This window comes from Ornithorhynchus anatinus, chromosome 16 (genome assembly GCF_004115215.2).
Source record: "Ornithorhynchus anatinus isolate Pmale09 chromosome 16, mOrnAna1.pri.v4, whole genome shotgun sequence".
Taxonomy (NCBI): domain Eukaryota; kingdom Metazoa; phylum Chordata; class Mammalia; order Monotremata; family Ornithorhynchidae; genus Ornithorhynchus; species Ornithorhynchus anatinus.
Window position 1 is genome coordinate 45980790 of NC_041743.1, and position 27827 is coordinate 46008616.

The 27827-nt window shown below is 58.1% G+C and overlaps 1 protein-coding gene across 1 annotated transcript; it reads left to right on the plus strand.

Moving 5' to 3' along the window:
* The first annotated feature begins 3674 nt into the window (after positions 1 to 3674).
* Positions 3675 to 26809, plus strand: PTPRU (protein tyrosine phosphatase receptor type U). The gene is given in 44 exon segments (XM_029080307.1): positions 3675 to 3703; positions 6047 to 6223; positions 9144 to 9307; positions 10327 to 10598; positions 10879 to 10960; positions 11235 to 11350; positions 11518 to 11692; positions 11907 to 12200; positions 12911 to 13050; positions 13052 to 13115; positions 13118 to 13216; positions 13505 to 13614; positions 13822 to 14023; positions 14329 to 14431; positions 16561 to 16825; positions 17206 to 17242; positions 18328 to 18466; positions 18731 to 18891; positions 19699 to 19889; positions 19977 to 20049; positions 20350 to 20426; positions 21322 to 21358; positions 21718 to 21822; positions 21946 to 22049; positions 22051 to 22065; positions 22437 to 22518; positions 22521 to 22544; positions 22547 to 22568; positions 22570 to 22587; positions 22939 to 22966; positions 22969 to 23040; positions 23043 to 23078; positions 23325 to 23346; positions 23349 to 23435; positions 23438 to 23472; positions 23691 to 23697; positions 23700 to 23754; positions 23756 to 23822; positions 23824 to 23886; positions 24019 to 24154; positions 24455 to 24579; positions 24798 to 24955; positions 25499 to 25634; positions 25908 to 26809. Coding segments are annotated over 44 exon segments (4467 nt in total). The 3' UTR covers positions 25971 to 26809.
* Positions 26810 to 27827: the final 1018 nt, after the last annotated feature.

The window sequence follows — 27827 nt, forward strand, 5'->3', positions numbered from 1 at the left end:
AATGAACAAGTCGGCAACAGATAGAGACGGTCCCTGCCGTTTGACGGGCTTACAGTCTAATCGGGGGAGACGGACAGACGAGAACAATGGCGATAAATAGAGTCGAGGGGAAGAACATCTCGTAAAAACAATGGCAGCTAAATAGAATCGAGGCGATGTACAATTCATTAACAAAATAAATAGGGAAATATATATACAGTTGAGCGGACGAATACAGTGCTGAGGGGATGGGAAGGGAGAGGGGGAGGAGCAGAGGGAAAGGGGGAAAAGAGGGTTTAGCTGCGGAGAGGTGAAGGGGGGGGTGGTAGAGGGAGTAGAGGGAGAAGAGGAGCTCAGTCTGGGAAGGCCTCTTGGAGGAGGTGAGTTTTAAGTAGGGTTTTGAAGAGGGGAAGAGAATCAGTTTGGCGGAGGTGAGGAGGGAGGGCGTTCCGGGACCGCGGCAGGACGTGACCCGGGGGTCGACGGCGGGATAGGCGAGACCGAGGGACGGCGAGGAGGTGGGCGGCGGAGGAGCGGAGCGTGCGGGGTGGGCGGTAGAAAGAGAGAAGGGAGGAGAGGTAGGAAGGGGCAAGGTGATGGAGAGCCTCGAAGCCTAGAATGAGAAGTTTTTGTTTGGAGCGGAGGTCGATAGGCAACCACTGGAGGTGTTTAAGAAGGGGAGTGACGTGCCCAGAGCGTTTCTGCAGGAAGATGAGCCGGGCGGCGGAGTGAAGAATAGACCGGAGCGGGGCGAGAGAGGAGGAAGGGAGGTCAGAGAGAAGGCTGACACAGTAGTCTAGCCGGGATATAACGAGAAGCCGGGGATATATGCTATATACTATACTATATATATACACTATAAATAGTATAGTATTTAAGTAGTATAATATACTATACTACTTAAATAGTATAGTATAATATACTATACTACTTAAATAGTATAGTATTTAAGGGAAGCAGTGTGCCTCAGTGGAAAAGAGCTCAGGCTTGGGAGTCAGAGGTCATGGGTTCATATCCCGACTCTGTCACTTGGCAGCTGTGTGACTGTGGGCAAGTCACTTCACTTCGCCTCAGTTACCTCATCTGTAAAATGGGGATTAATTGTGAGCCTCACGTGGAACAACCTGATTACACTGTAGCTACCCAGCGTTTAGAACAGTGCTCTGCACATAGTAAGCGCTTAACAAATACCAACATTATTATTATTTATTGAGCGCTTAGCACTGTACTAAGCGCTTGGAATATACTATTTGGCAACAGATAGAGACCACTCCTGCCCAATGACAGGCTTACAGTCTAATCTGGGGAGAGAGACGGACAAAAACAAGACAACATAATCACGTTAAATAGAATCAAGGGGATGTACACCTCATTAACAAAATAAATAGGATAATAAAAATAAATACAATTGAGCACAGTGCTGAGGGGAGGGGAAGGAACAGAGGGAAAGGGGGCTTAGATGGGGGAAGGGGAAGAGGGGAAGGGGGAGGGAGCAGAGGGTGGAGGGGGAGCAGAGAGGGAGCAGAGGGAGCAGAGGGAGCAGAGGGAGCAGAGGGAAAGGGGAAGCTCAGTCTGGGAAGGCCTCTTGGAGGAGGGTGAGCTCCCATTTACTGAGCGCTTCCTGAGTGCAGAGCACCATACCAAGCACTTGGAATGTACAATTAGGCGACAGAGACCATCCCTGCCCAACAACGGGCTGACGGTCCAAACAGGGAGACAGACAGCAAAACAAAACAAGCAGTCAGGCGTCAATACTGTCAAGATAAATAGAATCATAGATACATAGACATCATTAATGAAGTAGAGTGATAAATAATATATACGGATAGGCACAAGTGCTGTGTGGAGGAGAAGGGCAGATGGAGGAGGAGGGGGAATGGGGAGGGGACGCGGGGCAGAGGGAAGGGAGGGCTCAGTCTGGGAAGGCCTCCTGGAGGAGGTGAGCTCTCAGTGGGGCTTTGAAGAGGGAAGAAAGTGATTTTGGCGGATGTGAGGAAGGAGGGGCATTTCAGGTCAGAGTGTCTCTCTTTTCTCCCCCTCCTTCCCTCTCTCTCTTCCCCTCTCCGCCCTGTCGATTGGTAGAACTGAAGACTAGGGAGGTGGGGAGCCAAGTCTTGTCAGGCCTCCTGGCTGAGGGCAGAAGTTCCACTCGAATCAATCAATCGTTTTTATTGAGTCCTCACTGTGTACCAGTTTTAACACCTTTGTAGTGGACGGAGAGAAAACTGAAATAGTGGACAATTTTCTCTCTGGGATCTAATAATCAATAATAAAGGAACTAATAGTCAGAATACGCCGAAGATTAATGTTTGGAAGACTTTCTATGAAGAGCCTGGAAAAAAATCATGAAACGTGCTGATGTACGATTGCATAAAAATACAAATTGCAACTCTGTGGTGTTTCATGACAATGTATGGATCCGAAAGCTGGACAGGAAAAAACAAGATAGAAAGAACATCGATTCTTTTGACAGGTGGCGTTGGAGAAGGCTTTTGCAAACAACAATAATAATAATAACGGTATTTGTTAAGCGCTTACTATGTTGCTAAGCACTGTTCTAAGGCTGGGGGTGGGGATACAAGGTATCAGGTTGTCCACATGGGGCTCACAGTCTTAATCCCCATTTTACAGATGAAGGAACTAAGGCACAGAGAAGTTAAGATGACCTTGCCCAAGTCACACACCTGGCAACGGTGGAACCAGGATTAGAACCCAATGACCTCTGACTCCCAAGTCCATGATCTTTCCACTGAGTCACGCTGGACTGCCCTTAAAAAAAAAGGATTTTGAAGCAAATTAAACAAGATGGTCTTTGGAAGGCCAAATGACTCGACTTAGATAAAATATTTGGACACATAAATCAGGAGAACTAATTCTCTGGAGAAGGCACTAATCTAGAAAAAGTCCAGCGAAAAAGTGGAAGAGGCAGACCAGCAGCTAGACGATAGAGACCAAACAACGATAATGGAAGAACCGTTAGGAAGGTCATGGATTATGACAGAGGACAGGACTTTCTGGAGAAAGTATGCCCATGGAGTTGCTATGAATCGGAAATGATTCGACGGCACTTCATAATAATACTGTATGCATAGCACTGTACCAAGCGCTTGGTAGAGAACAACACAATGAAATAGACACATTCCCTACCCACAATGATCTTACAGACTGGAGGCAGAGACAGACATTAATAGAAATAAATAAATTACGGATATGTGATTAAGTGCTTATGGGGCTGGAGGGGGGGATGATAAAGGCAGGCAAGCCCAGGTGTGAGTAAGGGAGAAGGGAGTAAGGAAACAGGAATGAGGGCTTAGTCAGGGGAAGCGCCTCTAGAGAGATGTGCTGTCAATAAAGCTTTGAAGGTGGGGAGAGTAATTGTTGGATACAGGAGGGAGGGAGTTTCAAGTCAGAGGCGGTGCTGGACCAGAAGTCAGCAAGCGAGACAGGCGAGATCGAGGAACAGCCAGTAGGTTGGCATTAGAGGAGTGAAGCATGCAGGTTGGGTGTAGTAGAGAGGGCAAGATGATTGAGTTATTTAAGCCTATGATAAGGAGTTTCTGTTTAATGCAGAATATTATATTATATCCATACCAGCACCTAATAGGTACTTGGCAATATAATTAATAAATACCATCATATTATCATTGTTAACAGAATTTGATTACTACTAAATAAATTGATTTGTACAAGCAATCATGCATACGTACATAGATTCCGAGAGAGGGTATGATAAATACATAATTGTTGGAAGCGTGCTGCGTTGGGAGGAGTTGGGAGTTAATGGGAGACGGTTTGCCTGGAGAAGGCTGGCCTCTGTGGTCTCAGACTGTCCTGAATCTTCCCTAGAGAGACACGGGCCAGGGTAGCTGGGGAATATATTGCGCTGTCCCAAGCGCTTTAGAAAGTGGTCTCCACAAAGTAAGCACTCAATAAATGCAATTGATTAATTGTGTGATTACTATGACAATTGTGGTATTTGTTAAACTCTTTCTATGTGCCAAGCCCTCCAAGCCCTAATACTAAACCAGGGGATATTCAGGATATTCTGTTGGCCATTTGTCCTTGTCCCTCTTCCCATATAGGGCTCACAGTCTTAGTAGGAAGGAGAATAGGATTGACCCCAATAAACAGATGATGAAACTGAGGACAGAGAAGTAAATGACTTGCCCAAGGTCACAGAGCAAGCTAGTGGGAGAGTTGGGATTATAATAAGAACTGTGGTAATTGTTAAGCACTTACTATGTGCAAGTACTGTACTAATCACCAGAACTGATACAATATAATCAGATCAGAGGCAGTCCTGTCCACGTGGGGTTCACATGTAAAATTAGATACTGGGATTTGATGCCAGGGCCTCTGTTTCCCAGGCCCATGCTCTTTGCATTAGACCAGGTTCCTTCTTCCTCTCTGCAGCTTCCTGGCCATTCACCCTGCCCCCCCGCAACCTCCACAGAGACCAAGAGGAGCCAGGTCCCATAGGAGACGCAGCCCGGTCCGGGCCCGGTCCCACTCTTGATCTTACTCGCTGGCTAATGAGTCTTCTCCAGCCCCTGAAAGAGGAGAGTGGAGGAGCCAGGAACGTGAGATCAGAGGGCATGGAAGGAGTTGCCTTAGATTCATTCATTCATTCAATAGTATTTATTGAGCGCTTACTATGTGCAGAGCACTGTACTAAGCACTTGGAATGTACAATTTGGCAACAGATAGAGACCATCCCTGCCCAATGACGGGCTCACAGTCCTAAATGGGGGAGACAGACAGCAAAGCAAACAGAACAAACAAAAACAAGACAATATCATCAAGATAAATAAATCAAGGGGATATACACTCATTAACAAAATAAATAGGGTAATAATAGGGTAATAAATAATATATACAAATGAGCACAATGCTGAGGGGTGGGGAAGGGGAAGGGGGAGGAGCAGAAGGGTGAGGTGGGGGAGAGGGGAGGGGGAGCAGAGGGAAAAGGGGAATCAGTCTGGGAAGGCCTCTTGGAGGAGGTGAGCCCTCAATAGGGCTCTGAAGAGGGGAAGAGAGTTAGTTTGGCGGACGTGAGGAGGGAGGGCATTCCAGGACAGCGATAGGACGCGGGCCACGGGTCTACGGCAGGATAGGTGTGAACGGGGGACAGTGAGGAGGTGAGTGGCAGAGGAGTGGAGTATACGGGGTGGGCAGTAAAAGAGAGAAGGGAGGAGAGATAGGAGGGGGGCAAGGGGATGGAGAGCTTTGAAGCCAAGAGTGAGACCGTTTTTGTTTCGTATGAAGGTTGATAGGCAACCACTAAAGGTTTTTGAGGAGGGGAGTGGACATGCCCAGAGTGTTTCTATAGGAAGATGATCTGGGCAACGGAATGAAGAATAGACTGGAGTGGGGAAGAGACAGGAGGAAGGGAGATCCGAGAGGAGGCTGACACATAATCAATCGGGATATTATAAGAGCTTTTACCAACACGATAGCCATTTGGATGAAGAGGAAAGGGTGGAACTTGGCGATATTGTAAAGGTGAGACCGGCAGGCGTTGGTGACGGATTGGATGTGTGGGGTGAATGAGAGAGTTGAGTCAAGGATGACACCACGGGCTGCGGGCCATGTGAGACAGGAAGGATGGTCCTGCCGTCCACAGTGACAGCGAAGTCAGGGAGAGGGCACGGTTTGGGAGGGAAGATAATGAGCTCAGTTTTAGACATTAATAATAATAAAGTTGGTATTTGTTAAGGGCTTACTATGTGCAGAGCACTGTTGTAAGCGCTGGGGGAGATACAGGGTAATCAGGTTGTCCCACGTGAGGCTCACAGTCTTAATTCCTATTTTCCAGAGGAGGTAAGTGAGGGACAGAAAAGTGAAGTGACTTGCCCACAGTCACACAGCCGACAAGTGGCAGAGCCGGGATTCGAACCCCTAAATCTCTGACTCCCAAGATCGTGCCCTTTCACTGAGCCACGCTGATGGGATGGAACCCCTTACTGACCTTCCTCCGTTCACGGGGCAAGGATACTTTGGTCTCCTGGCCCCCGCTTTCTCTCCAGGGCCCCCAGACTCGCCCGTCCCGTTTTTCTCACCCCCGCAGTCTGTGCTCGGCGCCGCCTCCGGGCGCCGACCGGCCCTCGGGCCGCCTGCCACCCTCATCCCTTCCGGCAGGGGGCCGCCCCGAGCTCAGCTCGCAGCCGTTGGGGGCGGCCTGCCACGCTGCTTTGCGCCGGCAGGGGGCGGTGGCCGCTTCCACCTCTCGGCCGCGGCTCCTGACGTCAGGCAGGGCTCCGGCTGCGGCTCCGGCTCGGCTCCGGCTGCGTTCGGGCCTCAGGTCAGTCCGCCCGGCTCCGGCTCCGCTCCGGCTCCGCTCCGGTCGGCTCCGCCCCGCGCGACGCCCGGACCCCGGGGAGGACGATGCCCCGGGCCTGGCGCTGCTCCTGGCTCTGACCTTGCAGTCTGCGTGCCGGACCCCGACAGCCCGCAGGTCAGACCCAGACCCAGACCCCCCGTGAACCCGGACCTCGTCCCCCGCCAACCACATTCACACCCGCCCCCCCAAAACTCGGAACCTCGTGTCCGAGAGAGGTGGGTTAGCCCACGAGAAGAGGGGTATGTGTGGGTATGTAATAAGCGGGTGCTGTGCGGGGTGTCTGTGAGCGTGCATTTGTGGGTGCGTGGGTATTCACATCTGCGGGCGGCGCGTTGTAGGAAATTTCCAAGGGGAGGAGGAAAAGGACTGACCACTGGCCAGGAACGACGGATCGCCGGGTTGGGATAACGCCGTTGTGAGTCGCGTTGACATGGGGCCCGGACTTTGTATGGCGATGTGTGGAGGGGTTGTGTCCTGTGTATGAAGTTTTGCGAGGTGGTGGTGTGCGGTTGTGACGTTATGTGGCTGGGCTGTAGTATTGCGGTGTGTGGTACTGGTGGGGCGTTGTGTTGTGTGGCGTACTGTGGAGCCCTGAGGTGGGATTCTGGGGTTGTGCTGTAGTGATGTATTTTGTTGATGTTTCGCAACTTCCCGGAGCAGGGGACCGGTGACTCTAAGTCATGGCCAGAGGGGCGGGGAAAGCGGCCAAGCGGGCCGCCTGGGCGGGGAGAGGAGCGCGGTATAGCGGGGGCGGGAGGGCGCGGGGGGGAAGCATGCCCAGGCCAGTCCGGTCCGGTTCGGTCCGAGGCCCGCAGAGCTTGGCAGATACCCCGCGGAGAGACGGGCTCGATCCTGTTCACTCCGGTCCGCTTCCATGAGCAACCCCCCTCAACACATACATACACACAACCCTTCTCCCTCCCCTTCTTCGCTCCCTCCTTCAACCTCTCCCCTCTTCCGCTCCTTCCCTTTCCGGCCGCCACTGACACCCCACCCCCACCCCTCGCATCCATCCCACGCAACTAAGTGAATTCGGGACCTTCCGCCGCGTCCAGAGTGTGTGTGTATGTGTGTGTGTGTGTGTGCAACAGTAATCTGTCTGCATCGATGATGGACTGCAAAGGGAGTCCGGTGGAGTGTGCTTGAATGAGAAGGAAAACCTGCGTAGGTTTGTGTGTCCGAGAGTGCCTGTGTGCCTTTGTAGGTCTGTGGGTCTGAGTGTCTGGCGTGTATAACGGAGAAAACAGAGCCAGATGCTATCAAAATGTGTGTCCTGGGCGGGGGGGAGGGGGATTGCTGACCGGCCCCAGCCTGAGGAGGAGAAGGCCATGTGGAAGGAAGCCAGGAAGGAGACCCTCAGAGCTGGGACGGTCGTCCGGGAGCCGTGGGAGCTTGGCCGGATTGTGGCTTCGCCCCCTGCAAACCCGGGAGCTGGTCTGCTTGGCTGGCCCTTGGCCTTCGCCCCCGACGCCCGGACTGGCTTGGTGCTGGAGAATCCACGCGTCCCGTCGCCCTCAGTGGGAACAATAGTGGTCGTAGCACTTACTGAGCGCAGACCACCGTGCTAAGCGGGAGGGCTGGCCTGGCCTTCACCCCTGGACCAAGCTCTCCGGGGACTCTGTGGCCGGGGGCTGGGCGGGACGGGACCAGCTGTCGGAGAGGCAGGGTTGGGGCCGGGCATGGGCACGGGCACAAGCACAGACAGACACGGAAACTGGCACAGACGCGGGCACAGACAGGGGAACAGGCGCAAACGCAGGTGCAAACACAGACCCAAACGTACACCCAGAGGCATCTGCCACCGCCCCTTCAGGCTGATCCTACAGGGTCCATTGACTGATTGATGATTGATTGATTGTTGAATTTCCAAGCCGGAGTGGGGCCGTAAGGGGAAGGAATCAGGTCCCTGGACGTCCGCCGGGGGCTCCCGGTCCGTCCGGCAGCCAGTCAGGCTTTGTCCCTGCCGGCCTGTCTGCCTGTCCCAAGCTGCCCTCCTCTGTCCCCAGTTCCCGGAGGGTGCCGCAGCCCGAGCCCCCCTCCCCAACCCCCGGCGGCCGCTCCGTCTGTTACCATAGTAACCTGAGCAGCCAGATTGGGAAGATTAGCGGAGGAATGTGGCCCAGCCGGTCCGGCCTAGGGGAAGTTTAGCAGCCGGAAGAGCCCGGGCCCCGGTCGAGCTGGGGTGACCCGAGGGGGCGGGGCGGGGGAGGCCCCCCCCACCCATAGCCCCTCCTCTTAGACCCCCCACCACCAGCCCTCAGCTCCCAGACTGGAGGAGATGGGGGCGACTCCGCGGTCCTGTTCCCGCTACCCTGGTGCCTCCTTCCTACACACAACGCGCTGATTCTCCCAGACGCCCCCTCCCCACGGCGGCTCCCTGACCTGGTTTTCCTAATGTGAGGGCAGGAGGCTGTGGCCAGAGGGGAGGTGGAGGGTGGCCAGAGGGGAGAGGAGGTGGACGGGACTCCCTCTTCCCCGTCCTGTCTGGGCTGCGGGGGACTCCAGACCCCCACGGAGGATTCTCTCTCCTCTTTCTCCTGGTTCTTAGCTTCGTCTCCCGACCGGACCTTCCCCACCAAGCTTCCCCCTGCCCAAATCTGGATGGAGCTAGCACTGGCCTTCCCCCTTCCCCACCCCCGCGCCTCCCCTGGGGATCAGCACCCTCCCCTCTGCCGAGAGTGGGGACAGGGACCAGTGCTCACCCCGCCTCCAGGACTCCTGCCCTGACCTCAGGGACACCTGACCCACTGCAGCTGCAGTGACCCCACCTTGACCATAGTGGCCCCTGACCTCCTCTGGGCCATGGTGACTCCCGACTCGAATGACTGACTGGTGATCCCCGGCCTGCCCCCACAGCTGGCTGCACCTTCGAGGAGGACGAGGACGAGGTTCTGACATGCGGGTACAGCCAGTCTGATGACGATGACTTCCAGTGGGAGCTCGTGAGCAGCTCCTTCACCCCCCGACCCTCCCCAGACCTGCCCCCTGGTGAGTCTCTCTCTCAGCCCCCCTCTAGACCGCACAGGCCCTGCCCCTCGGTGTCCCACTCCATGGGTAAAGAGCTCCAGATTAGTCTCTGCAGTCTAGGAGCATTTTCTTTGGAGGGACCACCAGGACACGTGCTCCCAGGGCACGTGCTCTGAGCCCTCCAAGGGACTCGCCTGGGACCCCATTTCGCGGAGGACCTGGACCACCCTCCTTCATCCCCTATTCATCAGTACCGAGAGGCCTCCAGGCCAGGGGCGGGGTGGTCCTGAAGCCGGAGTGGGTGGGATGTGCTAGGGCCAGTGGTGGCTAGTCTCGTCAGGCTTCCTGGAGGAGAAAGTTTTTAGAAGCAGTGTGAGAGGCCCGGGAATCCCTGAGGAAGAAGCTGCCTTGTCCCCGCTTCCCGCCCCGGTTTTCCGCTCACATAAGTAAGGTGTAAGACCTTCTCCTGGACCTCATGGCCACCAGCTCCTGGCCCCCTGTGGGGCAGCAGCTGCGCGGCGGCTGGATTCTCTGCCGGGGACGGCCTCAGTCCCGGGGAAAGGAGCCCAGCGGTGGTTGCGGGGAAAAAAACGCTAGCTGCCCAACCCTGCCCCTCATAAGCCCACAAACGCCCGGCCCAGATCGCTATGGGCAGTTCTGGTGGCCGCAGCTCAGGAGGGTCAGGGCGGAGCTGCGTCGAGACTGGACCGAGCTGGAATCGGGGCGGGGCGGAGCAGGAATAGGGAAGGGGATGGAGCAGGAGTCAGGAGGGGATGGAGCAGGAGGCGGGAGCGGGGAGGAGCAGGAGACGCAACTGGATAGGTCAAGGTGGGGCATCGCCGGGGGTGGAGGTCAGGGCCCTTCAGGCTGAGGTTGGGGAGGTATGGGCAGGGTGGGCAGGGCTGGAGTTGGCAGAGTCGGGAAGGAACACTTGATGCCCCAGTCCCCGCTCCTTCCCCTCTGCGCCTCCCGGTCCCCGCGCTCCGGGCTCGGAGAGGTGGGGAAGAGAGGGTCTTCAGGCAGCCCCCCCCCCCCTCCAGGCTCCTATCTGATGGTCAACGCGTCCCGCCACACTCCCGGCCAGAGGGCCCGGGTGCTGCTGAGCCCCCTGAGCGAGAATGACACCCACTGCCTCCGGTTCAGCTACCTCCTGTCCGGCTCGGACGGCCACAGCCCCGGCTCCCTCCGAGCCTTCGTGCGGGTCAACGGCGGTCCCCTGGGCGGCGCCGTCTGGGAGCTGTCCGGCTCTCATGGCCACCAGTGGCACCAGGCCGAGCTGGCGGTCAGCACCTTCTGGCCCAGCCAGTACCAGGTGAGCCCACCCTGCCCCCACCCCGAGACGGGGAGTCAATCACGGGCCTCGGGGCCGGGCGGCTGGCCTGAGGGGTGCTGCATCCTGCGGTGGGGTAGGGTGGGGTGGGGACGGATCCCAATCTGGGCCAGTAGAGCAGGAGGGCTGCCTGCGAAGCTAAGTAACCGTCCTGTCCCGAGGACACGAAGCTCGGGCTGCCCGGTCGGGGGCAAGGGGCACTGGCCGGTCTCGGCGAGGGCCAGGTCAGTGAGGGACAGGTGGGCCGTCCCTTTGCCCACAGGTGCTGTTCGAGGCCGAGGTGGCTGGTGGCCCCGGTGGCTTCCTGGGCCTGGATGACATTCTGTTGCTCAAGTACCCCTGCTGTGAGTCTCCCCGGGATGGGGCCCCCACCCTTGGGCCTCCCCTCCGGCCCCTCGGACCTGGGCCTGGACCCCTTGGCCACGGTGGAGGGGCACAGTGGGAGGGTCCCGAAACTCGGGGGATGGGAGTCTGGATCAATCAGGAAGACAGGGAAAGGAGTGAGAAGCCCCACTGGAGACCCCCCCCCATCCCCTGCCTGTGTCCCTGGTCCACCCCCCACTCCTGACCCCCTGGTATCCCCCCGACCTCCTGACCTCAGACCCCCTCCCCCGCCAGCGGAGGCCCCACACTTCTCCCGGCTGGCGGACGAGGAGGTGAATGCGGGGCAGAACGCCTCCTTTCAGTGCACGGCGGCGACGGAGGGGGCCGGGCCCGTGACCTTCCTCCTGCAGGTGAGCCTGCCGATGAGCTTGCCCGGCCGGTCCTCCAGCCCTCTCTGTCCTGCAGCCACCCGGCGCTCTCCTCCCAGTCCCAGAACCAGAGCCCCCCTGCTTCCCTCCCGCTCCAGCCTCTCTGTGTCCCGACCCAGGGATCACTCTGCCCTCTCTCCTTCGGCCAGCGCCAGAGCGGCCCGGCGGAGCCGCTGGCCACGGTCCAGTCGGTCAGCGCCCGGCGCCTCCTGGCCACGTTCCGGCTTGACGGGGTGGGGCGCGCCCAGCGGGGTCACTACCGCTGCCTTTCCCAGGCCCCGCACGGGGCCGGGGTCTCTAACTTCGCCCAGCTGCTGGTCAGGGGTGAGTGGGCCGGGCCGGGCCATGGGTGGGGGGATCTGTCCGTGGGTGTGGGTGTGGCGGGGGAGGAATTGGCAGGGGTGGGGACGGGGCAGGGCCCGTCAGGGAGGGATGAGGGGCCAGTGAGGGGGCAGGACGAGGATTCGAGGCGGTGTCCGGAATTGGGGGGTCCTCAGGTGGAGGGGACGCAGTGGGCTCATCCTGTCTCCTCCCGCAGAGCCTCCGTCGCCCGCGGCGCCCCCGCAGCTGCTGCGGGCGGGACCCACCTACCTGCTGCTGCGGCTGAACGCGCAGCCGTTCGCCGGGGACGGGCCGGTGGTGCGGCGCGCCGTGGAGTACCGGCCGGCGCGGGGGGCCTGGGCCGAGCTGCACCCCGTCAGCGCCCCCACCTACCGGCTGTGGCACCTGGACCCCGACACCCAGTACCACGTCAGCGTCCTGCTGACCCGGCCCGGCCAGGGGGGCACCGGCCGGCCCGGCCCCATCCTCGTCAGCAGGACCAAGTGCGCAGGTGGGGGCGGGGGGCGGTCCGGGGGGACCGGGACCTGACCGTTTGGCTGGATTTTCTGTACTCCTGAGATTTAGCACGTTTATGGGATTCGCCATACCAATGGGACTTGAATAGCGTAGTGGATAGAGCATGGGCCTGGGAGTCGGGAGGTCATGGGTTCTAATCCCGGCTCTGCCACTTGTCTGCTGTGTGACCTTGGGCAAGTCAGTTTACTTCTCTGTGTCTCAATGACCTCATCTGTAAAACGGAGATTGAGACTGTGAGCCCCACATGGGACAGGGACTGTGTCCAACCCGATTTGCTTGTATCTGTCCCAGCGCTTAGTACAGTGACTGAGGCATGGTAAGCACATAACAAACACCATTATTATTATTATTATATATGATTTTACTGTCCCCTCCGGGGCCTTACCATACTTATTGTAATACCAAGGGCATCCCGCCTTCTCTTTTCCTTTAAACGGGAGTGCACTCCTAGGAGAGGTTAATTCCCCATCCCGGGGCAGCATTCCTCTAGGTCCGCCCCCCACTCTTGACGGTGGGGCTGCAGGATCCAGGGGGCCTTGTGAGGTACCGGGGTGCAGGGCTCAGGGACCTCCTATGCTGAGACTGAGGGAGCGAGAAGCCCTCGTTTTCCCTCCCACCGCTGACTGCCCTGTCCGTATCTGCCTCCCCTCCCCGCCCCCCACTCCCACCCCCGGCCCCTCACAGAGCCCATGCGAGCCCCCAGGGGTCTGGCCGTCACGGAGAGCCAACCACGGCAGTTGCACCTGCAGTGGGAGCCACTGGGCTACAACGTGACTCGCTGCATGCCTACCGTGGCCCTGTGCTACCGCTATAACACCGGCGGTGGCTTACAATCAGACCTTCCAGGACTGCACGCCGGTGGAACCGGGCACCAGCAGATTCACCATCCGGACCTTCCGCCCCACCGGCACGTCCACGTCCGGCTGACTCTCTCCAACCCTGAGGGCCGCAAGGAGGGCCGGGAGTCGGTCTTCCAGACGGATGAGGATGGTGCGGACTTCACCCGCTGGCCCCGGGAATCTTGTGTCTCGGTTTACCTAAGCTTCAGAAAACTTAATAGGAGTTCCGATGGAGGAGACCGATTTCCCGGGGTGGCCCCCTGATCCTCATGGCCTGACCACCTGGGAATGGCCTGACCACCTGGGAACGGTTCCTCTCTTACTCCTTGCCTGTTCTTGCTGGGTGTGGTGGGAGGGGCTTGGGGCCTGGCCTTTGGCCTGGGACCCCCCTGTTGGGGAAGACAGATGCGCTGACCTGTGATGGTCCCACCCCTTGCAGTCCCTGGTGGAATCATGCCTGAGTCACTGACATTTGCTCCTCTGGAGGATGCGGTCATCTTGAGGTGGGCACCGCCCATGGAGCCCAATGGCGTCATCACACAGTATGAGGTGGGAGCCGGCTGGCCGGACAGGCAATGCGATGGGGCTGAGGGAGGTCAGGCCTGGAGGAGGGGGAAGAGTCAGGAGGATGGGGGTGGGATAGAGAAGGTGGGTCCAGGAGGTTCAGGCCTGGAGACCGGGGGGCAGGAGATGGGGGGGCTCAAGCAGGACAATCTTACCTGGCTCATCCCTCACCCATCCTCCTGCCGGCTGCAGGTCAGCTCCCAGAGCATCGAGTCCTCGGACCCAATGCTGCAGGTGCCGGGCCAGCGCAGCACCATCTCCAAGCTCCACAATGAGACCTTCCATGTGTTTGTCGACCTCCTGCCCGGCACCACCTACCTGGTCTCCGTGCGCGCCCGCACCACCAGGGGCTTTGGCCAGGCGGCGTTGGCCGAGATCACCACCAACATTTCCGGTCAGCATCCGGCCCGGAGCCCGATGGGTGGGGGGGAACAGTGGGGAGGTCAGGATGGCCAGAGTCAAAAGTCGGGGCGGTTGTGGGCAGAGGTAAAGGGGGCTGGGATAGGGGGTCAGAATGGGCGGGATTCAAAGTTGAAATGGATGGAGTCCAGGTGACCTCAGGACATCTGGGGTTGGAGGTGACTGGAGGCAGGGCAATTGGAGTCAGAGGTGAAGGCGGCCAGGGTCAGGGGTCAGGGCCGTGGGGGAGTCTGGAGTTCAGCGTGACCCAGTGCCCGCTCCGCTCCACCACCCACCCAGTGCCCAGCTTTGACTACGCAGACATGCCCCCGCCGCTGGCCGAGACTGAGGACACCATCACCGTGCTGCTGCGGCCAGCACGGGGCCACGGTGCCCCCATCAGGTAGGGTGGTACCCTCGGGCTGGCAGGGTCGGCGGGCTGGGCACTGGCCAAGGAGGCTGTATAACCTAGTGCAGTGCGCCACTTCAGATGTCCCTGCTACTACTCTCACCACCACCACCACCACTAGGGTCTCTTCTCCTGCTGCTCTAGACTCTAAGCTCTAGACTGAAAGCTCACTGTGGGCCAGGAATGTGGATGTGTCTGTTTATTGTTATTTCGTACTCTCCCAAGTGCTTAGTATAGTGCTCTGCACATAGTAAGCACTCAGTAAATACAATTGAACGATTGCTCCAACTACTATTATGATTTCTACTGCTGCTCCACTAATATTACTATTACTGCTGCTACCGCTATTCCTTCAATGGCTGATACTGCTAATAATAATGATTATTAAGCACTTTCTATATGCTGAGTACTCCTAAGCACCAGGGTAGATATGAGTCAATTATTCATTCATTCAATCATATTTATTGAGCACTTACTTTGTGCAGAGCACTGTACTAAGCGCTGGATATTGGATGCAGGCCAATGACTCGTTCCCTTCGCTCTTCCCCCCTACCCCGCCCCACAGCCCTTATGCATATATGTATATATCTTTAATTCTATTCATTTATATTGATGCCTGTTTACTTGTTTTGATGTCTGTCTCCCCATCTAGACTGTATGTCTGTTTTGGGCAGGGATCGTCTCTCTTTATTGCTGTATTGTACTTTCCAAGTGCTTAGTACAGTGTTCTGCACACAGTAAGCGCTCAATAAATACAATCGAAATTGAAGAAAAGGCCCTCTTCCACAGGGGCCTTACAATCTAAGTAGTAATAATAATAATGATTGTGGTATTTGTTAAGTGGTCATTAAGTGTTGTGCCCTGTTCTAAGTGCTGGGGAAGATACAAGAAGCAGTGTGGCTTAGTGGAAAGAACACGGGTTTGGAAGTCAGAGGTCATGGGTACTAATCCCAGCTCCACCACTTGTCAGCTATGTGACTTTGGGCAAGTCACTTTACTTCTCTGTGCCTCAGTTACCTCATCTGTAATATTAAGACTGTGAGTCCCACGTGGGACAACCTAATTACCTTGTATCAACCCCAGCGCTTAGAACAGTGCTTTGCACATAGTAAGCGCTTAACAAATACCATTATTATTATTATTACTATTAGGTCAGACTCGATTCCTGTCCCACATTGGGCTCACAGTCTAAGTAGAAAGGAGAACTGGTATTGAATCCCCATTTTGCATTCATTCATTCATTCAATAGTATATATGTGCAGAGCACTGTACTAAGCACTTGGAATGTACAATTCGGCAACAGAGACCAACCCTGCCCAGTGACAGGCTCACAGTCTAAACGGGGGAGACAGACAGCAAAGCAAAACAGAACAAAACAAAAATAAGACAACATCATCAAGATATATAGAATCAAGGGGATGTACACCTCATTAACAAAATAAATAGGGTAATAAATAATAGATACAAATGAGCACAGTGCTGAGGAGAGAGGGAGGGGGAAGAGCAGAGGGTGGGGGTGAGAGGAGGGGGAGCAGAGGGAAAGGGAGGTTCAGTCTGGGAAGGCCTCTTGGAGGAGGTGCAGATAAGGTAACTGAGGCACAGAGAAGTGAAGTGACTTGACCAAGGTCATACAGAAGGCACATGGCAGACCTGGGATTAAAAGCCAGGTCTTCTGACTCCCAGGCCTAGGCTCTTTCTGCTGGGCCGTGCTGCTTCTTTGCTGCTGCTGCTGCTGCTGGCCCTGCTACTACTTCTCCTATTAGTGTTACCTCTTCTACTGCTTCTTCTGTTACTTCTGCTGGTACTATTATTTCTACTATTACTTGGCTGGTACTACTACTCTACTGTTGATACTACTGCTGCTCCTACTCCTAGGTGCTCTGGCTTTGGGGGACCTGGGACAGGGGAGGAAGTTTCTTTTGGGGGCAGGGGGCGGGGCGAGTCTGGGCCTGACACCCACAGATCCCTTGACCCCCTCACCCCTATACAGATTCCCCCACCTCCTGACCCATATTGGACTCCCTAACCCCTGCAATCCCACACTGCCCACGGGTCCCTCCCTCTTCTCACGAACCCCTCCCCCTTCCCCGCGGGTTCCTGTCCTCCACCCCCGTGGGCTGCAGCCTGTACCAGGTGGTGAGGAGGAGAGGCCGCCCCCGGGATGAGCCAGATCAGACTCGCTGTTTTCCGGCGGCTCTGCCCTTCTCCATGGCCCTGGCCCGAGGTCTGGGAGTCTACGTCGGGGCCGAGCTACCAGCCAGAAGCCTCCAAGTGGCCATGCCCTTCACTGTGGGGGACAATGGCACCTATGGAGGCTACTGGAACCCTCCGCTGGAGCCCCGGAAGGCATACCTCATCCACTTCCAGGCCACCAGCCGTCTGCGGGGGGTGAGGACCGGATTCCTAGGGGCCAGGGAAAGGGACACTGAGGGGCAGGGAGGGCTGGAGGTTGGAGGACCAGGGAGGACCAGGGGCCCGAGAGAGGGAGCCTAGGGGAGCTGAAGGGTGGGAGTACTATAGGCCAGAGAGAGAGAGAATAAGAGACAGGGAGGTTGGGAGGCCAGCGGAAGAGTGCAAGGGCATTGTAGGGCCAAAGAAAGAGAGGCTGAGGGAGTTGAGGGTGGAGGGATGGGGGACCAGAGTGAATGTGGGCTCCACCACCTCCAGGGAGGGGAAGGGCACCTGGATGTGTGGGCAGTGGTCTAGCATTGGCTGGGTCCGGGCCGTGACTGCCGGGAACACCAGCTCCACTCATCTTTTGTCTCCAGGACACCCGGATCAATTGTGTCCGTATTGCCCGCAAAGGTGAGTGTCCTGGTCCCATCCCATAGCATCCCCACCTCAGGCCCCAGCCGTGGCCCAAGCAAGCCCTGGCCAAGCCTATCCCCTGCTGCAGTCCCTGCCCCAGCCTGGCCTTGGCCTTGCCTTCCCCCATCTAGGTCTGGTGGAAGCCCAGTCCTACCTTGGAAACCCACCCCTGCCCCGGCCTTAGCTTCAGTATAGTCTGTCCTTGGCCCAGCTCCTGCTCAGCACTAACCTGGTCCAGCCCAGGCCCCACCCCACCCCTTCCTGGTTTTCCTGGTCCTGGCCCCAGCTCCAACTTCAGTCTTGGCCTCAACCTCAGTGGCTGAGAAAACTTCCATCCTGTCCCCAGTGAGTAGGGGATCAGGATGGGGGGGGCTGGGGGAGAGAGGTGGCAAGACCACCTCAAGGATACACAAGGGAGATTGGGCAGGAAAAAGTATGTTTGGGAGTACCCAGGTATGTTTATATGGTCATGGGGGACACATGGTGTGTGTGTGTTACTATCCAGATGCGTGTTTTGTACATGGTTAATGTACAGATGTTCAGGTTTTCTGGGTGTGAATTGGCTTGGTCCTGGGTTGGGGTGGGATTGCCCCAGGGGACTCTTTGATGCCTGGAGTGCATGTGTCTGTCCAAGTCTGTGTACATGTCCTGGGAGTAGCGAGGGTTTAGTGTCTTACCATGGGGAAGTAGCACAGTGGGGTGGATGATGGCACATACCATGTGCTAAGCACTGGGCTGAGTACAAGACAAAAAGGTCCTCCCTGTCCTGCAGGGGTTAGAATCTGACTGAGACAGAGTGGGAACAATGAACACGGGGAACAAAACAACAGTGAGTTACAAGGTCCACAATCCCTGATGGCCTTGTCACATAATGTGACCACACACAGATATGTACATGGGCTCTGGGTCAGGGGGAAGGGGACTTAGGTACCTGGTTCCAACTCAGGGTTGAGTGGAGTTGTTGGCTTCTGCCACCCTCTCATGATCCCCCATTCTCCCGCCCATTCCCCATGTGCCCCTCTGACTCCCATCACCTGTGTGCATCCTCATGACCCCCGGTGTCCTCCCATGTGCAACGCCAGCGGCCTGCAAGGACAGCAAGCAGCCCCTGGAGGTGGCCCAGGGCTCGGAGGAGGTGGGGCTGGTCCTGGGCATCTGTGTCGGGGCCCTGGTAGGGCTGATTCTGCTCCTGGGGGTCATCGTCTTTGCTGTGCGCAAAGGGTGAGCCCCAAGCTTAGCCCTGCCCCTGCCCCAACCTCTACCCTTTCCCTAACTCTGCCCTGCCCCAGCCCTTCCCTGCCCCAAACCCCAATTCTGCCTCTCGTTCCACCCCAACCCCACCTCTGGCTCCACTTTTCCTAGCTCCACCCCGGTGTCACCACAGCCCTAGCCACCCTCTCCAATCCTGGATTTCCCTTCCCAGAGTTCCAACCCCCAGAAAATATTTCCCCACTCCCCCGGCCACCCCCTGGTCTTCCCCCGCAGCAGGAAGCCCTTCCGCCTGGCCATGGCCGTCACCTGTGGCCGCCACGAGAAGGCCTGCATGATCAGCGCAGCGGACCGCAGCTTCATGGACCAGAGCACCCTGCAGGATGAGGAGCGGCCGGGCCTCTCCTACATGGAATCCCTCAACCCTGGCAGCTGGGGTCAGTGCCAGCTGGGCCCTTGGCACCCACTCAGCCCCTCATCCAGTCCCTTCCTGGCTCACCAGCTCGAAGGTGCTGCTCTCTGCTGAGTGGCAGACAGGGAGGTGGGAGACTGGTCAACCCTCCTCCTCCTCCTCCTTCTCCTCTACAGCTCATAGGGCTGGAGCGGGAAGGGGGTCCCTGGCCCCACCACTGAGATGCCTGCAATTTGGGTTTCATGGATGATCAGTGGTTACTTCACACATGCTCACTGACGTCCTCATGCATGCTCAGTGATAACCTCTCAAGAGATGGAAGCTCCCAGGACATGGGCCCTGAGCCAGAGAGCTACCTAATGGGGATGAAAGAAAGACTGGGCTAGGCCAGGTTTCAGACTGGAGGTGGACTGGTGAATGGGTCAGAGGATAATGCTCTCTGGCTCTTAAGTGGGAGCTGGAAGGGCAGGGGAACAGCTGGGGGGAGGTGGGGCAGTTGCCACGTCTCTTCATGTTTTTCCTTAAATTCCAAAAACTCTTCAGGGCCTTTCATCATAAGGGACACTAAATTTGGTTGAAAAAAAAATGCAGGCAATAGTTTTAGGTTCAGACCAATGACCTCCAGAAGGGCATGCCTCGCTTGGGTCTCTGTCTGTCCTGAGCTGTAACCACTTGGGCTTCCTGGGGCGGGGAGAGGTGTGTCCCCGGGGTCACGGGTGGGGGAGGATGAGGAAGGGGAGGGTGGAGAGGAGGAGGCTGGGGGGCCCAGGGTCGTATGTGAGGGTGGCCACAGGACTGGATTCTGGGTTCTGCTCTCTCTGCCCCTGCCTAGGTGACCCACACAGCAGCTTGGTCAACGAGTCCAGTGGCCTCCTGGGAGGGTCTCTACACCACTCGTGTGGCCGCCAGGTCTCACCCTACCCCACAGGGCAGCTGCACCCCGCCGTCCGTGTGGCCGACCTACTGCAGCACATCAGCCAGATGAAGACGGCCGAGGGTTACGGCTTCAAGCAAGAGTATGAGGTAGGGTGGGGGTGCCCCGGCCCAGCGGAAGACCCCACCCCGCCCACCAGGAGGCCCTGCCCTGATTCACACATCCCCTCCTCACAGAGCTTCTTTGAAGGCTGGGACATTGCCAAGAAGAGAGAGAAAGCCAAGGGGAGGCAGGAGCAGCTACTGGCTCGTGAGTGGTGGAGGCCGCAGTGTGGGCTTCCTTCTGATCCACACCCTGGCTCTCGAATGTCCCCTCCCCGCCCCCCCACCGGGACTCTGCCTCTTCCTCTAGGACCCCGTCTTGCCCCAAACACTCACCCTACATCTCGGGACCCCTTCCCACCCCCCCGCCCCCAAGGCCCACCCCTGCTGAATCAAGTCCAGCCAATGGTAGGGAGTCTGTGGGGCTCCAACTAGGTGGGCTCCCCTCGGACAGCCTAGGGAGCCTTCCCTACCTCCTGAGTTCCCCCTGCCCCTTCTGGGACTGCAGACGAGCGGCATCGAGTGAAATTGCACCCGCTCCTCGGAGACCCCAACTCGGATTACATCAATGCCAACTACGTTGATGTGAGAGTGGCTCCCTGCTCCCCCCCTCCCCCGTGGCCTCCCTCCTCTCCTGTCCACCTCTATCCGCTGCCCCCTGGCTTCCCACCCTGCCACCCTTAAGATGTCTATGTCTCCCTCTCTCTCTCTCTTTCTTTGCCTCTCCCTCTTTCCCCTATGCTGTGAGTATAACATTAGTCTGCCTGTCCCTGTTCGCTCTTGTTTCTCTACTTGTCCCCTTCTGAGCACTGGTAAAATTTGATGAACTATCAGGTTAGTTATTGTGCTCTCTCTCCCTCCCTTCCTCCCTTCCTCTCACTCCCTTTCCCCTCTTCCTCTCTCCTCTCTATTCTCTCTCTTTTCTTTCTTTCTCTCTCTCTCCTCAGTTCTGATAGGGGTGGAGGGTGGAGTGCTAGGGACAGAGGGTGGGATTATTGGAAAGTTACTAACCTGTCAAGCAGTTGATGGATCAATTTGCTCTTTCTTGGGGGCTCTGGATAGGGGCTGGTTCCCCAGGGAAGCAGAGAGCAGGATAGAGGTACCCAGCAGCACACTGACAACAGACTCAATGTGGGGAGGGGAGGCTGGGAGGCTGGGAGGCTGATGGCGGGGGGAGGGGCAGTGAGGCTGGAGGTCAGGTATCCACCGAGGGTCACAGACTGGGAAGTAGTCCTTCCTTCTCCTTCTTCCTTCTCCCCTCCCCACCTCCCCTCCCTTCCCTTACTGTCCCTGTTCCCCCACCCCTACCCCCAGGACCTTCCCAGCTGACCTGGGGGCAGGGAGAAGGTGGGAAGCAGGGAAGTCAGCACAGCACCAAGGGGGTAGGGGTAGAAGTGTGGGGGGGGGGATGATTGTCCAGCAGCCTCGGGGAACGCAATGTCTGACAGTGAATACAACCTCTCCTCCTCTTCTGTTTCAGGGTTACCACAGGTCAAACCACTTCATCGCCACCCAAGGTACGGAGAAACTGTGTCTGGGTTTGGCTGCCTGCCCATCGGTCGGTCCACTCAACTGTCCACCTTTCTGTCTGCCCATCTGCCTTCATAGGTCTCTCCCATGCCCATCCAGTGCTCTCCCCATGCTTCCCTTTAGGTCTTATCCCTCCCTGTTAGAGGAAGGAGAATTAGGGCAGGGGAAGTAGAAAAGGTGGGAGGACTGGCCCGGGTCCCCGAGATGGGAGGATCGGCCCTGGGGTAAGACCAGGAGTCCCGAGAGTTTGGGAGCCCCAAGCGAGCGGGGAGCGGGGGGGAGGGATCTTGGGCGTTACAGCCCCCTGCTCTGCCCACCTGACCACACTCAACCCACGCTCAACCAGGGCCGAAACAGGAAATGGTCTATGACTTCTGGCGGATGATATGGCAAGAGCACTGTTCCAGCATCGTCATGATCACCAAGCTGGTGGAGGTGGGGCGGGTAAGGGGCACCACCTCCAGGCCCATCCTCCCCCACCCCTCCTCTCAGCCCTGCCCCCAGCCCTGCCCCCTCCTCTCCCTGAAGGGGCCGGGGGCCTGGGGCCAGGCTCCACTTGGCCTTCATCCTGCAGGTGATAATGTGGTCGGCTACTGGCCGGACATGTCCGAAGTGTACGGGGACATCAAGCTCGCGCTGGTGGACACAGAGACCCTGGCCGAGTGTGTGGTTCGCACGTGTCACCCTGGAACGGGTGGAGAACAGCCGAGGGGGAGAGATGGGGGAATCGCCTGTCTCTACCCCCCATTCCCCTCTAGCCCCCTTCTCCTCTCCATCTCCCCTCCCCGTCATCCCCCCTTCCCTTCCCCTCTAGCCCCCTCTCCTCTCCATCTCCCCTCCCCACCCATCCCCCTTCCCTTCCCCTCCATCCCCTCTCCCTCCTTTCCACCCTCCTCTCCCTCCGCTCTTTTTTCCCTTCCGTCGCCCCTCCCCGACTCCTAGCTTCCTCCCCTCCGATCATGCCAGGTCCCCTGGCCACCTGAGGTGTGTCTGAGTCAGCCACTCTCCCCTCCTTCCCTCTCTTCTTCCCCCTTCCCCACCCCCGTCCTCCCTCTTTTCCCTCAGCGAGGCTACTCGGCCCGGCACGAGGTCCGGCAGTTCCACTTCACCTCTTGGCCAGACCACGGGGTCCCGTATCACGCCACAGGGCTCTTGCCTTCATCCGGCGCGTCAAGCATCCACTCCACCGGATGCTGGCCGTCGTGGTCCACTGCAGGTAACGGGGGCACCAGGCGGGGCTGCCTTGGCAAAGGGTCTTCAGCCTGGGTATGAATGTAATATCCCCACAGGACCTGCAGACTTTTATTCCCCTATGTCTACCCCAGCGCTTAGAACAGTGCTCGGCACATAGTAAGCGCTTAACAAATACCAACATTATTATTATTATTATTATTATTACTCCTCAGACAGCTCCCCCTATCCATGGAGGCCCCTGGGTGGGGAGCCCCTGCCTCAGGCTGAACACCGGGGGGGGGGGGCTGGGGGCGGCGAGGAAGGGGTCTCAGGGGCAGTCCGTGCCCCCACCCAACTCGGTGCAGGCCTGGGCCAAGACCCTGCGCATCCTTAGTGGCGGCACCGGCCGGACCGGCTGCTACACATCGTCCTGGACGTGATGCTGGACATGGCGGAGTGCGAGGGAGTGGTGGACATCTACAACTGCGTGCGGACCCCCTCGGCTCCCGGCGCTGCAGCATGATCCAGACTGAGGTTCGCTGCGGGGAGGGAGGGCGCAGCGTGGGGAGGGGCTCCTAGCTGCGGGGAGGAGGCAGGAGGGGCGGAGTTCTGGGATGGTGGGTGGGGGAGAAGACTCAGGCCTCCCAAGAATCCATGTGCCTGCTCTATCCTTCATCTGTCTAACCTGGGAAAGGTTGCCGTTTCCCCCACCCACCGCCCCCCAGCACCTGCCCGATCCCGAGTTACCCCAGGTGACCTCGGGTGACCCCACATGGCCAGGAACAATACGTCTTTGTCCACGACGCATCCTGGAAGCCTGCCTGTGCGGGAGACGGCCATGCGCAGTGACAGACTTCCAGTCCGCATACAGGGAGCTGGTCCGCCTGGACCCCAAGCCAACACGTCCCAGCTGCGGGAGGAGTTCCAGGTTGGGCCCCTGCTGGGGAGGGGTGGAGCAATGACCATGCCTGGGCAGGGGGCTTGGGGTAGGTGGGGCACAGGTGTTCTTGGACCCTGGCCCAGGAACCAAATGGGTCAGCTGTCACTGGGGTGTGGGGGAGAGGCCTCCGGGGAGGACCAACTGCCCCGTCAGCCTGGGCTTGGACCCCTTGGGCTGCTCGACCCTCCGAGTGGACCGCCCCACAGACCCTGAACTCGTGACCCCCGCGTTGGCTCGGGAGGAGTGCAGTGTCGCCCTGTTGCCCGCAACCGGCCGAAAACCGCGTCCAGGACGTGCTGCCCCCTGACCGCTGCCTGCCCTTTCTCGTGGCCTTGGACGGGGCATACCGGCAACTACATCAACGCATCCCTGGTCGACGATGGAGGGGCGGGGAGGGGCTGGGTTGGAGGAGGAGCTGGGCCATGGTGAGGGGTGGGGGGGGACGATGTTGAGGTCAGGGGGAGGGCCCGGCCAAGGGGAGGGGCCAGGAGGAGGGTCAGGTCCTGGCCGCAGAGCTGGCTGCATTTCTTCCAGAGCTATACCCGAAATGCAGCCTTCATCATCACTCCCCACCCATTACCTGGCACCACCATCGACTTCTGGAGGCTCGTGTTCGATTACGGCTCCACAACGATCGTCATGCTCAACCAGCTCAACCCTCCAGCGCTGCCGGGGTGAGCTCTGTGATGGGCGGGTATGGTATCCCACGATGAAGGGGTACGGTGCCCCATGACAGGTGGGTGCGGTGCCCTGTGATGAACAGATTTGGTGCTCTGCACTTGGCTTGGTGCTCCACGGTCACCTCTATACTCTTCCTCGGCGTCAGGAGAACTGAGTCAGGGCAGGGGAGAGTTGGAGGAGGCAGGGCCAGCTAACCCATGTGTGGGAGTGTTATTGTGTCTGCGTATGAGATTGTGTGTCTCTATGTGTTTTCTGGGTCCTGGCCTCCCCCCACCCCACTGCCCGCAATCCTGCCTGCAGTACTGGCCAGATCAAGGGCTCCAGCAGTTTGGCCCAATGGAGGTGGAGTTCCTGGCAGGGTCAGCGGATGAAAACCTGGTCACCCGCCTCTTCCGGCGTCCGAATCGCACCAGGGTGAGGGAAGGGATGGGAGCATCGGCTGGTGAAGCGGAGATCTGCCGCCACAGCTGGGTGTCAAGGGGTAGAGTGGCAGGCAGGGTGGGTGGAGGGAATGCCCCCAACTGTTCCCATCTGCAGCTCCAGGACAGGGGCCTCAGAGTCCTCTCTCCTCCCCCTGCCCTCTTACCTCTCCCTCACCCCTCCGCCGCCGACACTCATCCCACCACTTTCAGCTGCAGGAGGGGCATCTGATGGTCCGGCACTACCAGTTTCTGAGCTGGCCTGCCTTCCGCGAGACCCCCGAAACTGCGGCCTCCTTCCTGCACCTCCTAACCGCCATGGAGAAGTGGCAAGCAGAAACCGGGGAAGGCCGGACGGTGGTCCACTGCCTGTAAGCATCCAGTTGGGCCGGGGGCAGTCGGTCAGAGGTCTGCGAGGAATCACTAACTGTCACAGCCACAGAGACACAAAAGCACAGACTTCCATACACATTCGACATACACCCACGCACACCTGTCCATGCTGTGATCACACACACTCACCTATGCACACTTCCCACACCGACAGCACTCACACAAAGGCAGGCACACCCTGATCTGCACCCTAAGTGAAAGAGGGAGACTTCAGATAGGCTAAGGCAGCCGAGGAACTTTTCATCAAAACCTAATTACCACCTTTGTTAGCCTGAGGTCATGGGATTTCAGAGCTTCTGGGTGGGCTGCCTTTGTTTCTGTCTGTGCATGTAACTGCTGTGTGTGTGTGACTCTATGCCACCGTGTGTCAACATCTGTGTAGGCGTATGGGCCTGCACTCTGTGTGTTTGTCTATTTCCTTCTCCCTATCTGGATCTCTTTGGCTCTGGCATGGATCTCCCCACACCCCCTCTGACTCGCTCTAAAGTCAGGGGACACAGGTCAGTGGTCTCTTTCACCAGGACCGGAGGTGGGCGCAGCGGGACCTTCTGTGCATGTGCCATGGTTCTGGAGATGATTCGCTGCCACAGCCTGGTGGACGTCTTCTTTGCCGCCAAGATGCTGCGCAACTACAAGCCAAATCTGGTGGAGACCCTGGTGAGGCCCCTGCCCCCACCCCACCCCCAGCCCTAAGAGACCCACCCCAACCCCAACCCCCTCTGTGGCCTACCCTGTCTCCATCCCAGTCCTCAGAGACCTGGCCCCTTCCTCAGGCAAGCAGCTCTGCCCCTGGCCACAGCCCCCAGGTTGGAGCTCTCTGAGAGGCCTGGCCAGGTCTGAGAAATGTCTGATGGGAGGGACAGCTGGACCCTGGCTCCCCACAGGGCTGTGGGGTTGGAATCCCAGCATGCTCTTCTCCCTGGCTCTCAGGAACAGTATCATTTCTGCTACGACTTCGCCCGGGAGTTCCTGCAGGTCCCGGAGAGCAGATAGCACCCCCTCAACGCCCCTTCTGGCCTGGGCCCGCCCGGCCCCACCCGGCACGCGGCCAGACTGAGCCCCCGCCGCGGCCGTGACTCAAGTTTCCATTTTCACGTGGCTGCAGGCACACTCGCTTCATCAATCAGGAGGCGACAGGAGAGCTGATGGAGGGAGGGTTGGGGGGGAGGCTCTGATCCAGTGGAATGCGCCAGGCGAGTCTCAGAGACCGAGGGGGGATGAGAGGGGAACCACCACCCTCCCAGAACACCAGCATCGGCTCCAGAGTTCCCCTGCCACCCGTCTGCCTGCTCGGCCCCAACCTGCTCCCCAGACAAGAGACCTGCCCTCCTACCCTCCCATCCCACCTCCCCCCCCCAGAGACTCAGACTCCTCATACTCTCCACTGCCCATCCATCCCTCTATTCCTTCTTGTCCAACATCGTGGCTGGTTGGGCCATATGGCTGTGCCCCTGGGTCTGGTGCCTCCGCAGTTAGACAGGAGCCAGTGGGTCCTAAGGATCGAGGCAGCAGGTGTGAGGGCAATGGGTGTGAGGGCAATGGGGTGGGGAAGGGCCTGAGGACTGGTCTGACTTTGGGATAGGGGCTCTGGCCCCCTATAGTGTCCCTAATACAGCCAGTCCAGCGGGAAATGTCTCTTTAATTCCAGCCACCCTCTTCTCCCAGTGCCCTTGGGCAAGTAGCAGTCTGCAAGGCAGCACTGTGGGCCAGGGGAGGCCCAGACCCTAATGGAGGGGATTATACCCCAAAAAGTAGTGTTACCTAGCAAAGCAGCATGGCCTAGTAGAAGAGCACGGGCTTGGGAGTCAGACGACCTGGGTTCTAATCTCAGCTCTTCCACTTTCCTGCTGTGTGATCTTGGACAGATCACTTAACTTCTCTGGGCCTCAGTTTCCTCATCTGTAAAATGGGGATTCACTACTTATTCACCCTCCTACTGAAACCATGAGCCCCACGTGGGACAAGGACTATGTCGAACCTGATTATTTTGTGTCTAGTTGAATGCTTACTACAGTGCTTTGACACATAGTAAGTACTTAACAAATACCATTATTATTATTTTTATTAATAATAATAATGAGTTAAACCCAGGCCACTGAATGCCCCTCCTCCCCATGAAGCCTGTCTTCATGTTGTTGTCATGGTGTTTGTCTATTCTGCCCATTCAGGCAGCTGGATGGGGAGGGGGGAGGTAAGGCCCCAGCAAGTGCCTCAGTTTCCCCACCCATAAGAATGTCCTTGGCCTACCTTTCCAGGAGGGGGATAGGGATTACTGGACCTTGTAAAATGTTTGTAAATAAACATGCTCCAAGTTTCCTATGCTGTGATGGCATCCATACGACCTGGGCATGTGCCCACTGGCCTGCATCTCTGGGGGGCCGCTCCTTGAGTACCCCCAGCCTCCAGCCAGGCCCTCTCTAGGAGCGGGGGGGTGCCAGAACTCCCAGTGCCAGGGATGGGAAGGAGGGCAGGGAACAGCTCCCAGCCCAAGCTTGGGTGGGGCCAGGGCAGGAGACTTGTAATGCAGCTGGGGGTCAGATAGCAGCATTCGGTGCCAGTGTGAGGGCGGCCGTGCCACGGGTGAAGGGAGAGTGGATGGGAAGAAGGGAGGTGGCAGCTCCCCGGGCCTCACACTGGCTCTGCCCCTCTTGGGGGGCTCGGGGCGGGGGAGCCAGCCCTGCTGAGGCCCCGGTGAACTGCCACCTCAGAACCAGCACCTCCGGCCTCCCCACGTGGGTCCAGCCCTGGTGCTGGCCTCCCTTCCCCCAGCTCTCCTGAAACCCATCAGTGGTGCAGAATGACAGTCTGGGACAGTTCCGCTGGGTCAGCATCCGGTCTGAACCGGCCCCT